The following is an 18949-nucleotide window of genomic DNA, read 5'->3' as shown; positions in this document are numbered from 1 at the left end:
TCCTCTTTTCGACTCTGATGGCTCTGTAGCTATTTCTTCTACTGATAAAGCAGAAATCTTTACCCTTTCTCCTCCAACTCCACCCTAGACGATTCCGGTGCTGTTCCTCCATCACTTCCCTCCTCTGACTTCCTCGTGGCTGACATTAAAATTTCATCAATGAGTGTATTGTCTGCCATCACTGGCCTCAATACCAACAAGGCATATGGGCATGATGGGGTCCCTCCTGTTTTCGCCAAGAACTGTGTTTCTGTGCTTACACCCTGCCTAGGTATACTTTTTCGCCTTTGTCTGTCAACTTGCACCTTTCCTTCTTGCTCCAAGCTTCCTGTCATTCAGCCAGTCCCAAAGAAGGGTGACCATTCCCAGTTTCCTATCCCTCTAACTATCGCCCAATTGCTTTAACATCTGTGTCTCAAAAGTTTTCCAGTCTATTCTTAACAAAAAAAAAAAGAAAGAAAGAAAGAAAAAAAAGCATCTTCTTTCCTATCGCAACCTTCTTTCTGATCGTTAGCATGGGTTCTGCCAGGGACGCTCCACTGATGATCTTCTAACCTACCTTTCAAACTCCTGGTCATCCTCCTTTCGGGACTTTGGCAAAAGCTTTGTTATTGCAACTGACGTCTCAAAGGCTTTTGATCGAGTTTGGCATAAATCTTGAATTTCAAAACTGCCCTCTTACTGCTTCTATCCTTCTATCTGTGCCTTCATTTCTAGCGTCCTTTCTGGTCGTTCTATAGCTTCTGTTGTAGACGGCCACTGTTCTTCTCCTAGAGCTATCAACAGTGGTGTTCCTCAGGGCTCTGTCCTATCACCAACTCTCTTCCTTTTATTCATCAATGACCTACTAAGCTGTACATATAACTCTGTCCACTCATGTGCAGATGACTCTTCTCTTCACCTCTCCATTCACTTCCCTCAGCATCCATCCCAGCAGTTACTTCAGCAAACAAGGGATGAGGCTATGGCACACCTTATGTCTGACTTGGCTCATATCTCTGATTAGGGTAAAAATAATCTTGCTGTTTTTAATGCATCAAAACTCATTTCTTATATCTATCAACCTGACAATATCTTCCACAGAAGTACCCTCTAGTTTTTAACAATATCCAGCTCATCCAGCATCTTCTTTAACCAAACTTGGAGTGTCAGTCTCTCGGGAATTATCTTGGAAAGAACGTAATACCTGTCTTGTAAAATCTGCTTCCAAGAGATTAGGTGTGCTATGCCGACTCCGTGCTTTCTTTACCCCAGCATAGTTGTTGATTTTTTACACAGGTTTTATTCGCCTCCGTGTAGAGTACACCTCTCATGTGTGGGGAGGCTCCCCACATACAGCTCTTCACAACAAGATGAAGTCAAGGCTTTTCATCTCATTAACTCTCCTCCACTCACTGGGTCCTTCAACCTGTCTCTTCGCCCCACTGTTGCATCTTTATCTCTTTTCTATCGCTAGTTCAATGGTCACTGCTCCTCTGAACTGTCTGCTCTCATCCCTCCACCACTACGGTGGGCGCATAGCAGCCATCTAGCAACAAACTCTCATCCCTTTTCTGTCCAACTCTCTAATGCAAGAGTTAACCGTTACTCCCGGTCTTTCATGACCGCAACAAGTCAACTCTGGAACTGTCTCCCTCTGTTTGTATTTCCTTCTGCCTATGATCTCCAGTCTTTCAAACGCAGTGTATCCAGGCATCTCGAAATGAACGGTTCTTGAATTTGGCTCTCTGTTATCTCGTTTTTGTTTTTTCTTGAGGGCACAATTCCTTCTTTCTTGCACAAGAAAAAAAGTCAGTTAGTCCTAACATTAAATACAGTAAGCTAACCGTAGTCGTGTGTATCACTTTCATCGTCACAGTACATCAAGAGAAACTATGGGTTAATACGTTAACAGTCTCTCCATTGTTTGATATATTGCTGTTTCTGATTCACTTTCTTGTAAGCAAGAGGAATTGCTTATATGTAGCCACTCACTACAGGAAGGTGGGTACCAAGGTAGAGAAGGTCACATTCAGCTCTGACAAGGAGGACAACCAGGTCCTGCCGAGTCAGACCAACATGGTTAGAATCAAGACAATAGAAATTTGTAAACAGAGTACGTGTGCATGATGGGGACAAGAAGAGGGAGGGGAGACAAGAGAAGAGAGAAGGCAGGAAAGGCTGTGAAGAAGGACAAGGGCTGCTTAAGACTCGCCGATGGCTAGGCATGCAAACTATTCAAAAAGAAGTCAATGGCAGAGATATGAGCAAACAAATAACATTGGGTACTGTTGACCCACCTCAGGAGAGACGTATGAAAGAGGAGAAAACAGAAGCGGAACTACAGGAAATGCAAGAAGCTATCAATCGGCCATTAGCAAGGAAAGAACCGTCCTTGACTAAGAAGGATAGGGAAGGTGTGGCAACTGAGGAGAGTGTTTCAAGGATAGAGAACTGAACAAGGAAAGATGGACGGTCAGTAATAGTGGTAGAGGTGCGTAATGAACAGCAGGAGTTTCTCGTGCCCAGACAGGGGACAGACGGTCAGCAGGAGGGCTGTGGCAAGGACAGCGTGGATACTGGCGAGGTCTCTGCCAGAGAGCTGGAATGGAGGATAGAATGTCGAGCGAATTCTTTAGAATGTGGCTACCATGCAAGGGACACAAATTCACTGGACCCGTTCGAGGCGAGTGACGTGGAAAACACCAACATGTTCGTCAGTGTGACGAACGTGCCTATTAATCCTTCTCTGCCTCCTTCCTCTTTTCTCCAACCTCCTGCCTCCCTCTTTCCCATTATTATTCTCAACAGACTATTCAGTCACAAGGTTCTTCTAACATTTCTTATTCTTAGTTCACCATTTTTTTTTTTTTTCGTCCTTCACTTCTTTTTCCATTTATCCTTTTTCATTACACTACTGTTTACAATGCTTTGTCTTTTTCTCTTTTCAGTCATGTTATTTATATTCCCCTTCTTCCTCGCCCGACCGGCATTTGGCTCTGTACCTTTCACATCCTGAGCTCTCTCTCTCTCTCTCTCTCTCTCTCTCTCTCTCTCTCTCTCTCTCTCTCTCTCTGATGAGCCTTATTCTCCTTGTATCTCCTCCTCCACGTTTTTTTCTTTGCCTTAGATATAGGGACACTAAGATCCTGAATCAGTAACGTCTTTTTTTTTTATTTAACCCCGTAGTTCCCAGAGCTGCTGTGCGAGGGATTTTGCTGCAGGGGTGCTAGCCTCACCGCCCTCCGCCTGTCGGCTCATGGTCGCGAAGCTCATAGGTTCCTACCCGGGGGTTCCCTTCTTTTGAAAACGCCCACTTCCGTCCCATGTTGGGGACACGGGGAGCAAAGAGGTTAATCTGGTGAAGTAGAGGCGATTTTATTCAATCTTTTGGAAATTTGTGAACAGAGAGGCATTAGATATAACCCTCATTAAACCTTTTACTGGTACAGATTCTTCCTACGTTGAATAAAATAATATGGTAATACTAAGAACCAAGTTCAAAAGACGCCATCAGACATATGGGGTTAACCTCTACCAGAATGTATCACTTCTCCTTTATTACTAATCTTTTCTTATTCCTTTCTCTCTGTATCATCTTTCTTAGCTATTCTCCTCCTCTCACCATCTCCCTTTCCGCCTACTCTTTCATCAACCCACTGATTTTCACATTGACGCCTCACTGATGATTTCCCTCTGCCTTCTTCCCTAAGTCTTCTCCATCATCAACATTTCCTTCTCCTTCCTGTCCTTCTCTCCCTGCCTCACCCGGGTACACATTGAAGTTTCCCTCCCACAGGCTCTTTCCCTTCCCTCCTTCAATTTATCACTTAGTGCGGGCTTAATTAAATTAACCACCGTCTTTCAGGCTCTTGTACGAAACTTACTCTCCAAAACCTAGTCTGTCTGTATGTGTGTCTGCATTATGCTCTCTCTCTCTCTCTCTCTCTCTCTCTCTCTCTCTCTCTCTCGTTTGCACTGTATGTCTGCTTAGTCTATGTGCCGGTGTTTTAGTTCATCCTTTATTTTTCTCCTTCCTTAGGCCTATCTGTCTGCCTGTATGCCTGCTTATAGCTAGTATATCTGTTCCTCTATATTTGTTGTTCATTATCTTCCCGGGAACTTCCTCATACTCCATATGGAAGTCTGTCTACCTGTCTGTCTGTGTCGTCATCAATAGTAAATAAAAAAAAATCTGAGAAATAAAACGAGGGTATGAAGCATTCACGGGAACCCTAAAAAAGAAAAAAAAATCTGCTTCCGCCTTCATGTGTGTTGGCCGATGGGTCGTCATATTCCTCCCACTGGCAGTCTTATTGTCCCGCCAGGCTTGCACATACATTTTTCCTCGCCCAACAGAACATTACCGTGTGCGCGGCCACACCTTAGTCTCACTGTAATTTACATTTATCTATCCTTTTACTACCTTTGCTTGATTCCTTAAACACTTCAGTTGATGCCTTTATTGGAAGAGTTATACGGGACTTATAAAAATCCTGTGTGCTGGACTCAGAAAAAATCATTTTCGGCCCGACTTCACTGCTTGGATCCTCTTTATGCCTGAAGACGGTCCAAGTCTGACCGAAATTGTTGTTCACATCATCATCATCATCATCATCATCATCATCATTTTAATCAGCTAAGGTAAGTCTAGGCAGGACAATGGTCTCTCCCATCGTTTTGCACTATGACCTATTGGGTATAAGTCTGTTCCGTGCAGCCTCACCAGTTCTAGTAATCTTTTCTCACCATCCACTTCTCTGTCCGCCCCTTTTTCTCACTCCATCTCTAAGTTGCCACTCGTTTATCCTGGTTATCCATTTGTTATTCGTGCTCCGTAACCTGTCCACATCCAGATGAGCATATTGGCTCTGGTGATTGCTGTACGGTACTGTATAATTTTATAATCCTCTTTCGTCCAGGAAGCTCTCTTTTATCTCTACATGTGAGTCCAAACATAATCCCTTCCACTCCTCTCTGAGTACTCCTGCATTTACATTCCAAGTATTTTGTTAGATTCCACGTTTCCAACGCAAAACTTAAAACAAGATGGACACACTGAATATATAACGATTTCTTATAACATCACAGCAGTTGCTTATCCTTAAAGTAATTATTTGGTTTACTATTAGCTCCTCATCCCATTACTATTCTTCGTTTGATTTCACTGTCATGGGCTGGGTGCCTGAACTGCCTGGCCCAGATGTAGCCTACGTAGTCCTCAACACCTTATTATCCTTCACCTCGTCTTTCTACTGGATGGGCTTAGTCATGTCTGTTTAACATGATTTGCGTCTTTTTCGAATTATTTTTCAAGCCAACCTTACGACTCTTCCTGTTCAGACTGGTTATAATTTCTTGCGGTTCCTCCCTTTGTTCACTGAAAAGAAGATTGTCGTCAGCAAGCCTAAGGCTGTTTTATCGCTCACGCTAATTCACTTTTTTTTTTTTTTTCCCAGTTTAAGTTTCCTCTCTCCACTGTCTGGTTCCTGCGAGTCACTGGCATTGGCTCCAGGGTGAAAAAATTTTACTGCTTAAGAAATCTTGATGAACTCTGGTGACGAAGCAATGGCCCTCAGTTCCGTGCAGCCCTTAAGTGGGCAGGGGGTGCTAAGAATCCCACGGTGTAGAAATAAGTTCATAAATCCAAAAAGAACTTTAGGAATAGGAAACTGGAATGTTCGAACTCTCAATCAGGCTGGTAAAATTGAAGAACTTATTTCAGTGTTCAAGGAATACAAGATGGATATTTGTGCTCTTACAGAAACGAGGTTGCTTGGAGTTGATAAAATGAATTTGGAAGATGGTATTACTACTTTGGTTTCTGGTAGGAGTGATGGAAATCATTACCAAGGAGTAGGCTTACTGCTGAGTAGAGATGCTTGCAAGGCACTATGTGAGTTTGAACCAATTAATGAGCGCTTGCTTTATGCTCGCTTAAAATCTGACCATGGTAATATCAGTATGGTTGTAGGGGTACGCTCCGACAAATGAGGCTGCTGATGAAATGAAGGATGACTTTTATGAGAAGCTGCAGGATGTAGTGAATAGAGTGGCAAGACATGATGTGTTAGTTTGCATTGGTGATTTTAATGCGATTGTTGGCAGTAGTAGGGATGGCTTTGAAGATTGTATGGGTAAGGAGGGTGTTGGTATAAGAAACGAAAATGGGGTGCGACTTGCAAGCTTTTGTTTGGCAAATGACCTTATCATTGGTGGAACTATCTTTGAGCATAGAAAAATACATAAGACTACTTGGATTTCACCATGTGGTAAATATTGTAACCAGATTGACCACATTGCAATTAGCAGAAGGCATAGAAGTTATTTGCAAGATGTTTGCGTAAGGAGGGGGGCAGATATAGGTAGTGATCATCAACTTGTTGTGTCAAAGATTAAAATAAAACTTAAGAGAAACGTTAATGGTAATTGTACAGGAGGTAATAATTATGATTTTGATGAGCTGAGAAGTGATGAGAACACGAGGGAAAAGTTTCGGTGCGAATGTAGAAACAGGTTTCTAGTCCTGCAGACTTTGATGGAATCTGAAGACAATGATATTAATCAAATGTGGAGAGAGGTAAAAGAGGTTTTGCATGAGAGTGCTAAGGTTACTATTAAGAAAAAGGGAAAAGCGAGAAGGAAAAAGTGGATGTCAGATGAAACATGGAATGTAATTCAGAAAAGGAAAGAGGCTAAGTTAAGAAGTGAAGAACAACATGTTGATGGCCAGGTAGTTGAAGTACTTAGAGCAAAATACTGGAGTTTACATTCTGAAGTAAAAAGACTCGTTAGACGTGATAAGAGGAGACTATATGATGAAAAGGCGACAGAGACAGAAATTAAATTAAGTAAAAATGACGGTCAGAGCACAAGAGTAGCGTATCAGGCCATAAATGAGTTAACTGGGACTGAAAGGAGAAGGAAGGAAATACCTGTACGAGATAGAAATGGTAATTTGATGACTAAAGATTTGGATATAAAAGGAAGATGGAAAGAGCACTTTGAATCTGTTCTAAATAGACCAATCCCAGCTGAAGAGGACATTTTGCCAGCCGAGAGAGATTTGCAGATAGAAACAGGGGATATAACTTTGGAAGAGGTAGCAAAATCTATAAAGGAATTAAAGAATTTTAAGGCTCCAGGTGAGGATGGAATATTCCCTGAAATGCTTAAGGTGGAAAATGACGAGTTGATGAATGCGCTTTTGAAACTTTTTAATGTGGCTTGGGATAATGGTGGAATTCCAGAAGAGTGGAAAAATGGAGTGATTATAAAAATACCAAAAAAGGGAGATTTAAGTGTGTGTGGCAATTGGAGGGGATAACTTTGACACCTGTAGTTGCAAAAGTCTTTTCCAAAATCTTGTTGAACAGAATAGAGCCAGTAATTGATAAAATTTTAAGAGAAGAACAAGCGGGATTTAGAAAGGGTCGAGGTTGTAATGATCAGATTTTTATTGTAAGGCATCTAATGCAACAAGCTAATGAGATGAAAATGCCACTTAACATGTGTTTTGTGGATTTTGAAAAGGCGTTTGATAGTGTTTCACGTGGAGCTATGTTGAAAATTATGAGATTCTATGGTATACCAGAAAAGTTTGTAAATATTATTAGAAGCCTGCATGAAGGTACTTTTTGTAAGGTAATGGTGGGTGGTTCTTTGAGTGATCCATTTCAAGTTAGGTCAGGAGTGATTCAAGGAGGAGTTCTTTTGCCATTGTTGTTTGTTTTGGTTATGGATTACGTTATGAAAAAGGTTGTAAGGAGAACAGGTGCAGGAATTAACTGGACAGAAAATAAGAAGCTGATGGATTTGAACTATGCTGATGATATTGTACTGATTTGCGGAAGTATTTACGAGATGCAGAGGGTGCTCGATTGTCTGGTGGAGGAAGGAGAAAAAGTGGGATTGGTAATAAATTGTGGAAAGATTGAAATTATTAATATGAACGTGGAGAACCAAATCGATTGTGTAATTGGGAATAATGTGGTGAAGAATGTAGAAAACTTTAAATATCTGGGAACGATTGTATCATCTAATGGATCATTAAACAATGAAATTGAGGAGAGGATTAGACAGGCTTGGCGAGCTGTTGGAATGTTGAAATCTGTTTGGAATAATAATATGCTTTCGGTACATACTAAAGTGAAAATTTACAAGTCCATGGTTAGACCAATTTTAATTTACGGGCATGAGTCATGGTACAGTACAATTGCAACAGATCAGAAAGTATTAGGATTTGAGAATAAAATACTGAGAAGGATTCTTGGGGTAAAGTGGCAAGACAGAGTTACAAATGAAAGAGTAAGGGATATTACGAGAGTGGAACCAGTTAATGAATATGTGAGACTGTCTCGCTGGAAGTGGCTGGGACACATATACAGAAAAGAAGGTTGTTTAATACAGGATGTGCCAGAGTGGACTGCTAGAGGAAGAAGAGGTAGAGGTAGGCCGAGGGAAACCTGGTTGAGGACAATGAAAAAAGAAGCAGGAGAGGAGTGTTGGTGGGACCTGAAGGAGATGGCAAGAGACAAATATTGGTGGAGAGAGTTCATTGAGGCCCTATGCATCCCGTGGGGTGCCACAGGAAATGATTGATTGATTGATTGATTGAAGTTTCCGATTATTTTCTGTCGATGTGCTGTTAATTACTTCGGTGATGTTGTATCCCCCTGCCTTACGCCTCTATTGGTATTTTTTGCTTATTACTGTTATGAAGTTTCATGGCGGTATATCTTCATAAGCATATATTCATGTACTTTAACATAAGTTTCGTTTACACCTTGTCGTCGAATTTCTCCAGTCACTGCAATTGTTTCACCTGAATGATATGGCATTTAACAATCAGCAAATGGCAAGCACTGTGGTTTCTTATATCCTGATGTTTTCTACATCATTTGATTAAAACATGAATATGGTCTGTTGTCGAATAACCCCTACAAAATCCGTCTGTTTTCCTGGCTAGTTTGGATCTAGTGTTAATATAATTTAACTATCATGGAAGATTGTATACATCACGCAGAAGCCTAACTGGGTATAGTTCCTCACGTTTTTACTGTCCTTTTTGTGATGTAGAATACTTGAATAATTATTCTGATCCACAGTTCCCATATAAGGGTACAATTCTATTTCATTATTCAGACATCTTATCCCATCTAAAGAACTACTGAATGGCACTGTGACATCAGCACACATTATGCCTTCATTATGAAGACGAGAAATCTGATGGCGACAGCTTATTAGATTTTTTTTCTCTTTCATTTTTTCCCCGCCATCTCCTCACCCATCATTCTTGATTCCGTCTTGTGACATGTCAAGGTAGTCAGTCTTCACACCGTTTGTTTGTGGGGTTCTTATTTGACTGACCAATTTTCTTCAATGCTTTCTGAAGGAGGAAACTTGAATAAAGGACTATGGATCTCAAGTTCACCTGTTAACAGACACATAATAATATAACCACTGAAACTGGGTGGAATGTATGTATATAGTATAGATTTAGATAAATAGAGATAAATAAATAGGCTAATGGATAGTGAATGTTCTATCAATAGACGTAGACACATTTTATTCACAACAAGTGAGGTTAAGGACATCGTATGACAGGTCGTAAGCTTGTTACCATGAAAATTTGTACAGTATACCGTGTTCTAAATATACTAATACCCCAGGCGGTGTACCAGACACAAAACCCACTCGATGTAAGACACTTTAATCCCAAATTATGTTGATAAAACGTGGGACAACAATACATAGATTTGATGACTGATTGAGAGATTTATATCTGAGGGGAGACAAAAACACCACTGGGCAAAGACACAAGTTAACGCCAGACAGTTCAGGTGCAGAACAAGGTAGATGTACCACCCAACATACTCAGCATACGCACGACGAAGAATATACTACATGTAGATTATATTGGCGACTAACGAGAGGAAGGATGCTGTAGGTGCAGAATAGAGAGAGAGAGAGAGAGAGAGAGAGAGAGAGAGAGAGAGAGAGAGAGAGAAGATGAAGAAGATGATTGTGATGGTGATGATAATGAAGAAGATAAGCGATGCACACAAGAAGCTACATGATAAACCGAAAAAGAAACACCAGGCCGGGAGACAGATAAGCAGCATTAAACATCGAGCACAGTATTCTACCAAGACAAACTAGGGGTAGGAAGGCCAGGAAGGTGAAGGAAAAGGGGAAGGAGTGGAAAAATGTGATAAACTCCCACATCAAGACTCTGAGTAACGGCAGTCTGGGGAAATTACCGAAGTTTGTGAGTTTTATACAAAGGAAGACCAGCCATCTCGTGGGAAAAAAAAAGCGCGGTAGAAAAACACGTGTAGTAGCGCACTGTGGTAGACTTTGACAACCGGGGTAAAGGGAGGTGATGTGTGCCTGTGACGTGTATTTATAGGAAGGGAAATAGGGAGGGTGAGGGTCGGATGTGGATGAGGAGAGTGAGTGGGTGAGAAATCAAGGTTGGATGTCAAGGAGCAGGAGTGGGTATGGGGTTGTGGGTGATAAAGGGAGATTGTGGGTGAGACAGTGAGGGAGTTGACAGCCACACAGCAGTAGGGAGATTAACTGTGTGAGGAAGGTTGACTGGAGAGAGAAACAAAAAGGCAATGGAGAAAGTGCAGGAGTGAAATGAAGGCAATGAATGGGAAGGAGGGGAGAGATACAATGAAATGGAGGGAAAGAGAGGAAGCGAGGAGGAAAGAGGAAGAGAGTTGGTTGTAGTATACCAACAAGAACCATACAGGGGTGGGTGGTGTAGTCGGGAATGAGGGAAGCAATGGGTTAGCCACTGGGTGAGAGGCAGGCAGTGCCAGCGGAAAATAAGGTGTGTGTGTGTGTGTGTGTGTGTGTGTGTGTGTGTGTGTGTGTGTGTGTGTGTGTGTGTGTGTGTGTGTGTGTGTGTGTGTGTGTGTGTGTGTGTGTGTGTGTGTGTGTGTGTGTGTGTGTGTGTGTGCGCGTGTGTGCGCGCGCGCGCGCGCGTCAAGCGCTAAGGCCCTCTCACATACTGTGATACGAGGGGCAAAGATTTACGGAAGAGAAATGTATGTTGTGTTCAGGGAGGCGATCTATCCTACTTTTTCGGTACGTACTCTCTCTCTCTCTCTCTCTCTCTCTCTCTCTCTCTCTCTCTCTCTCTCTCATTATCAACTTCCATTTCGGTAAGTCAAGGGACAAATGCACCATCACTGTTTCCGCATTAATGAGGCCAAGTGAAATCAATCCGTGCCCGAAGCTCGTCCGTCTTCTTACCCTTGTCTGTGGCGTAAAATTCAGTGAGTGATGGAGGTGGTGGAGCCCGAAGAAGCTGACTGATGGCGAACTTACCGATAGTGGATTGGAAGTGGCTGTGAGCGTGTGGGTTGGTAAGTGAGGTGAACGGATGTGTGTGTGTGTGTGTGTGTGTGTGTGTGTGTGTGTGTGTGTGTGTGTGTGTGTGTGTGTGTGTTTAATAAGAGATCTTTAGCAGATAACTCGTGTAGGTTGTCCGAGAATGTTCAAGGTTTGATGGAAGGTTAATGAGAGGTAGGGACAGAACTGGGAACTTATGAGAAGTGGAATTGATGAAAGAGTATGATATGATATAAGTATCCTACAATGAAAAATATAAATTGCTGCTTATGGATCAAAAGAAATTACATCTCCCCTTTCAGTTACACTAATTTTTGAAAGTAGAAAAAAAAAATCTGCACTACAGTGCAGTTACTGTGAACTGGTTTTGACTCCTAACCTGTCTAACCTTAGATGATGGTTAAGATGTAGCCAGGCTGGGGGGTCGATCTGACTAGTAGCCAAGAAGACTCATTCCTACCTCATAGCTAAGGCTCATCACATTTAATTTAACCATGACCATTTATTTATTATGTGGGAGTGACTCAGTTGCATCAGATGAAAATAAGCCGACTATAGTTTGAAGGTCCATGTCATACGTGTCCTAACCTTCCTCACACCTCAGGTCTTGATTCCTCATATGTATTGCCCATGAGTGTCTTATGAAAATTAATAACAGCTAATCCTTATATACCAATATCTTTCTGCCGCTTCTCAGATGTCAGCTGTTTAGCGCTCTTCTCATTCATGTGTGCACTCAGATGACAATTGTGGGAGCGAATGGTAAAAAGACATTAGTTTGTTTTACGGTTTTTAGTTGATTATCAAAAACTCATCCTTCCGTAACTAAATTTTCACACTGCTGAGATAAAATATATTTCCAATGAGAAGGTTTAAGACGTTTTCGGTATTCACATCAATTACAGTGTTCCTCCGGTAAAAGCCAATACAGTGAGTCCAGGCAACAGTATCTTGTTCGATAAAATGAATAAATTTCCTCTGTTCCACAGTATAGTGACTTTGTCAGTGTCTATAGGTATCACATCACAGCAAAATGTCGGTACAAAAGGCATCAGGAATTTATTGTGTAGCGAAGGCAGCACCTCTTAAATCAAAGAGCCTGCATAGAAAAGCAAGCAGTAGCCATAACAAAGGCTAAGGTCAGCTAAAATTACTGAATTTTTGCTGTCACAGTTATCTTGTACCACCACGTGTTACTGTATCATTTCACTCATGCAAGGAAAGGATTTGCTGAGTATCATGTATTAGGCATTTAAACATGGCTACTTTATGGAATTTGAAAGACGAACTATTTAACAGTAAAGGAATATATTTAAACGTAATGAAGACTGTCTAACCTGTTGGTAAGGAGCACGTGCTTTAGGACACAATTTGATGGCAGAAAACTTTCCTTAATTGAGAGTTTTTGGCAAGTTGTTATAACCCCTGGGCAAATCTGAATATGAACCCAATAGGCTGGAGACTGAAGTTGCCTCTTCCTGCAGTCTATCATCCACTCTTCGGGAGACGTGGAGAGATTTCAGGAACAGATGCATGACTTAAACAGTGGAGTCTCAGGTTATATAATTGCCACCACAAGAAATGAAAGATTGCGAAGAAGATAGCAATATGTTGTGAGAAATGTACTGAAAATTTATTATCCTGTGGATAGCAGTGCATTGAACGCATTGAAGGTTTGGTGCAGAAGGTACAGCTAAGTGCTTACTGTTATGTACGGCTAATGTGAAAGAAGGGAAATGACTTCTTAATTTGTTAATGTGTAGAAAAGCTCTGACCAATAGGTAAGGAAATAAATCTTATTATGAAGTCAAAAGCTGTGGAAAATGTTAGTACTTTTTTTTTTTTTTATGCGAGGAAGAAGGAACCAAAGGCCATGAGCCCGCATTTCACATTTACTGATGATAACATTTTACTGTGGAACGATGAGCAAAAGCTGAATAATGTAGCAACTAAGCTTGTATTCGGAGGCAACGAGTGAAATCTTATGAGCGATATAAACAAAGACTAATTTCAGAGTCGCTGAGACAGGTACACCAGGCACCAGAGACATGATGGGACTGAACAGATTTAAAATATTGTGTGTTGTTACAACTTAATTCTTTCTTGGCCACATCGTTTCAGTGCATCTTATTGCAGGTAATGCCGCATGACATTGTTAAGCTGAGAGTTAATCATAGAAGCCCGGATGAATTAAGTGTAAGATGCATGTCAGGGAAAACAACAAAGGAACGAAGGAGAGGAGAGTGAACTAGAGCAAGAACAAAGACGGCTTTAATTACCAACAGAAGGGTTAATTATATAATACTTGCAGCACCATGATAATGACACTGACCCATAGCTGTGAACAAGACAACACTACCCCAACATAGCAAAATAGCGAGATTGGTGACGATTTACCTTTGATGTGCACGTAGAGACACTGGAACATACAACTGGACCAGTGAATAGACTTTTGGCTATGAGTTCTGATACTGTATATATATATATATATTAATAAACAAATAAAGCAATCCCTAAAGGACCATTGAGGATGGGAATTTAACAAACAATTTAAAAATAATACATACAGTGCTGTCACGAATCAATCCGCGACATTTCCCTTTTGTGAGAAGCCACGAACTATTAGTGGAAAACTCACTGCGTATCGCTCAGCTAACCGTTTCTCCCTCCATTTCGGGGTACACTTTTCAAAACATTCGTCACTGTTTTCAAAAGTGACCGATTTAATGCACGTCACTAAGTGCTGTATTGAGCGATACTATTGTTTTCTTTATTATTCGTGTGTTATGCACCTACTAATGATGCACTCGATGAAAGGAAAGACACATTTTATGAAAAGTTGCAAGAAGGAGTAGGAAGGGTACCTAGACATGATGTTTTGATCTGCGTTGGAGACTTTAATGCAGTAATGGGCTGTTCAAATGAGGGATTTGAGGCATGTATGGGTAAGATGGGAGTTGGTAGTAGGATGAGTGAAAACGGAGTGAGGTTTGGAAGCTTCTGTCTAGCAAATGACTTAGTCATCGGGGGCACACTCTTTCAGCATTGCAATATACACAAGACAACTTGGGTGTCGCCGTGTGGAAAATATAAAAATCAGATTGATCACATCGCTATCGGTAGGAGGCATAGAAGTTCTCTGCTAGATGTTCATGTTAAACGGGGAGCGGATATTGGTAGTGACCATCAACTCAGCATTGCAAAAATAAGGTTTAAACTTAAAAATCAGAAGAAGGAAAAATCTGGTGTTGGTAGATACGATATTGTTAAGCTTAGAAGGGAAGGAGAAGAAAAGGGGGAATTCAGATTAGAATGCAGAAATAGGTTTTTGGTGTTGGAAACGTTGGAAGAGGGGGAGAGAAGTGTAGATGAGATGTGGGAGGATGTGAACAAAGTTTTGCACGAGACTGCTGAATGTGCGATTGGAAGGAGACATAGCTTCAGGAGAAAGAAATGGATATCAGAGGAAACGTGGGATATGATAAAAAAGAGAGGTGAGGCTAAATTGAGGAGTGAGATGCAATGCGTTGATGAACAAGAGATTGAATTAGCAAGAGCTGCGTACTGGAGTTTGAATTCAGAAGAAGGTTAGCTAGGAGAGATAAAAGAAGATGTGTGGATGAAAAGGTTGCAGAGACTGAAATCTTAATAAACAAAAATGATGGACAGAGTCAAAGAATAGCATATGAATCGATTAGAGAACTGAGTGGTAATGCAGGTAAACGCAAGGAAATACCAGTTAGAGACAGGGAAGGAAATTTATTGACCAAAGATGGAGATATTAAAAATAGATGGAAAGAGCATTTTGAGACAGTTCTTAATAGACCAATACCACCAGAAGAGGATATACCGTCTGCTCAGGAAGATTTAAATATAGAAACAGGAGAGTTGAGGTTTGCAGAAGTGGAGAAAGCAGTAAAACAGTTAAAGAATAATAAGGCACCAGGGGAGGATGGTTTATTTCCGGAAATGTTTAAAGTGGAGGGGGGATAGATTAATAATGATCTTGACCAAGCTATTCAATAAGATATGGGTGACGGGGTTACTACCATCAGTTTGGAAGAATGGTGTAATTGTTAAAGTTCCGAAGAAGGGAAACCTTAATGAATGTGGTAATTGGAGGGGAATCTCTTTGTCACCGATAGCTTTGAAAGTTTTCAGTAGAGTGTTGTTAAATAGGTTGGAGCCAGTGGTTGAGGGTATTCTGAGGGATGAACAGGCTGGTTTTAGAAAGGGACGTGGTTGCAATGATCAGATCTTTATAGTTAGGCATTTGATGCAGCAAGTTAATGAAATGAGAGTGCCGTTAAGTCTTTGTTTTGTTGATTTTGAAAAGGCTTTTGATAGTGTTTCGAGAGAGACTATGGGGAAGATCATGAGACATTATGGAATACCAGAGGAGTTTGTGAGGGTCATTATGAACATGCATGAGGACACATTTTGTAAAGTGATGGTTGATGGTTGTCTGAGTGATTCGTTTGAAGTCAAGTCCGGAGTAATTCAAGGTGGTGTTCTATCGCCTTTACTATTTATATTGGTCATTGATTACATTATGAAACGCGTTGGAACAGAAACCGGTGCAGGTATACTTTGGGGAGAGAACAGGAAACTTTTGGATTTAGATTATGCAGATGATATAGTTTTGATTTGTGATGGGCCAGAAGAGATGCAGAGAGTGTTGGACTGTTTGGTGAGTGAAGGTCACAAGGTGGGTTTGGTTATTAATTGTGGAAAAACTGAAATAATCAATATGAATATGGAAAATGCGCAGGAATGTGTAATTGGAGGTATGGTTGTAAAGCAAGTTGATAGGTTTAAATATTTAGGTACTTATTTAGCCAAGGATGGTTCTTTGAACTTTGAATTCGAGGAAAGGTTAAAGAAGGCTAATCAGGCAATGGGAATGCTTAAAAATATTTGGAATAATAACAATTTCTCTGTGCATACAAAAATCAAACTTTATAAGGTAATGGTTAGGAGTATCTTAATTTATGGACACGAGTCTTGGTACAGCACAGTGACTATGGAAAATAAATTCTTGGTGTTTGAAAATAAAGCACTTAGAAGAATATTAGGAGTTAAGTGGTGGGAAAGGATACCAAATAGTAGAATTAGAGAAATAACGGGAGTGCAGCCGATCGATGAATATGTTAGATTCTCACGATGGAAGTGGCTAGGACATGTGTATAGGAGACAGGGAATAGTACGAGGTACACCAGGGTGGGTGGCACTTGGTAGGAGAGGTAGAGGAAGGCCAAAAGAGACGTGGGTGAGGACAATGAGACGGGAAGCTTGAGATGAGTGTTGGGGAGATCTTGAGGAGTTAGCACAAGATAGGATGTGGTGGTGTGAGTTCATCGAGGCCCTATGCATCCCCGAGGGTGCCACAGGAAATGATTGATTATTCGTCTCTGCTTGCCTCTGACCGTTAGAAAATGCGGCCGAGTGCTCCGCTTTTCTTTCCCACGACTTGGGCAGTCGAGTGTTTGTTGTGACGGAGGAAGGTCCTGTGCTCCAAGAAGTGTGAGAGGTCGCTAGCACCCAAACTCCACTGAGACAGTTAATCCAGTCCTCCCACCCCTCGGGTGATACATAGCATTCATCGACTGGTATTTCCTTTTTGTATAATCCTAGGTTTAAGAGTTTAGTTAAGGTGTCTTTTCCTAGGCGTAAGTATTTAGCTTTTGTGTGAGTGAGTGAGTGCGTCTCATTTAATTTGATTTGCATTGTAACGTTAAATTTATTTTTTGTAATTAATAAATTTAACAGTTCTTTTTCTTGAGCTCAATGTAAAGTAAGATCTTGTTTCATTTCTCCATAATTAAGCTTATTTTCCATACAGCTCCTAGCTTGCATAAACGTTTGCTTTCATAACTGGTACTTAGACCAGTCTTGTTGTATTAACTTAAAATCCGTTGTGCCAGGAGTTAATGCATCAGCAAGAACCTGATGTTATTATTATTAGTATTAGTTATTTATTGTCAGGGGTGAAGTAACTTTCTCCAGAGGCTAACAGTACAGTAATTCAGCAATTGTGAGTAATTAGTCTCTGCTGTGTATTGTTGAGAAAGTTTATAAATTCTCGTTCTTAGAGAATCTTAGCAAGTCAGCGTAAAGTAATCGTTGCTTGATGTAGCAAGGCAATCATTGTCTCTGCTCTACAATATTATTGAATATTATTATCAATTAAATAATATTTAACCATTTATTTCAAAATTACCCTGATATTATGAATGAATGAAAATTGGGGGATTAACAAGACACTACTGACAGTAGTTAACAAAGAGACAAAACGTAAATGAAGGTTAAGATGGGCGTAAAACATTTTGTTGGTACTATCCCAAGTTGGCTATCACGCTGATCCACCGGCAGAGTAAACGGATAAATCTGAGGCAACAGTTTTGATAAAGTAGGGTATGGCGAATAATACCATACTGAGTTCTCACATTGTCTTTTGTCTCACACGCAGTCACTCTTCGATCCACAATCATCGTTCACTACACGGCTACATCGTTTTCTTACGTTTTCTTATCACAGCTGAGATATTCTTGAGAATGACTCTACCTCAGCGGAGTTCAGCAGAATCACTATACATTGCGATGAAGTAAGATATATTGCAGGTTGACCATGCTAAGAAGAATTTCGGAAGGTGTGTTTTTCTCTAGTGTTTGAAATTTAGTGACAACAAGATGTTTGATTCTGAGGTTTAGATTATCACTGATGACGTGTTTGAAACAACCAGCACAGGACGTAAAGGACAAAGGAATAAACCTACAATAAACAGACTGTACAGTAAATGAAACAGTCTGCTAACCATAAAAAAAAAAATCATCACGGTATAATCACCCATTCAGGATCATGCTCAAAATTTTCCATCACCCCTCGTGTGTGTGTGTGTGTGTGTGTGTGTGGTTGACATTAATTTCTTTGGAAAAGAAAATTATGTCTGTTGATCATGTCAGACCACATCTACGTACACAATCTGTCATTTATATTGCAAGAAATATAGGCAAAACAAACAGAAGCACGAAGTATGTTTTTCAAGATGCCCGGACACATTACGTACGAAAATTGGGATCAGGGAAAGCCAGAGGGTTAAGAACCGCTGCAGTCTCGGCCGGCTCAGTTTTGAAATCTAATAATGTCAATTAACTCCTATAAATTTTCTCCTGTTAAAAAATAAATAAAATCATACCTCCCTGACCACAGCAACATCTCAGAACGACGAAAACACAATCTCCCCTGCAACTTCACATTATAGTATTAATTCCCTCGTTTATCCTCAGTGAAGTTACAGAAGTTGTGAGCCAGTGTGACAGAAATGAAGTGGTAATGTTCAAAGTTGCCTGCCATTACTCTTGATTACTAGCTCTGCAAAAGTTACTCAGACCCAGGAGCTGCAAGAGCAAGAATAAAGAGTTTTAGCGTAGGAGTTGAGGAAACCGGGTAAGTTTGTTCAGGTATACGTTGGTACGTTATCATTCCCCATGTACATCAGAAGCTGAGAGAGAGACAGGAAGAGAGAGAGAGAGAGAGAGAGTAAACCCTAAGTATCATGCCATAGGGATCACCACAACACACCCCACGCCCAGGCAGCACCAGTGAA

The 18949-nt window shown here is 40.8% G+C and overlaps 1 protein-coding gene across 1 annotated transcript in view; it reads right to left on the bottom strand.

The window, feature by feature from the left end:
* Window positions 1-2455: 2455 nt before the first annotated feature.
* The window catches only part of LOC145402541 (V-type proton ATPase 21 kDa proteolipid subunit c''-like), a 60563-nt gene continuing 44069 nt past the window's right edge, over window positions 2456-18949 (bottom strand). Inside the window, exon 4 of the mRNA XM_080274547.1 lies at window positions 2456-2581. Within this exon, the coding sequence (XP_080130673.1) occupies window positions 2456-2581 (126 nt within the window). The remainder of the gene's footprint in view (window positions 2582-18949) is intronic.

Source organism: Coenobita brevimanus, chromosome 6 (assembly GCF_032717465.1).
Source record: "Coenobita brevimanus isolate Jiangsu-jjx chromosome 6, ASM3271746v2, whole genome shotgun sequence".
NCBI lineage: Eukaryota > Metazoa > Arthropoda > Malacostraca > Decapoda > Coenobitidae > Coenobita > Coenobita brevimanus.
This window is presented reverse-complemented; position numbering and strand designations above follow the sequence as displayed.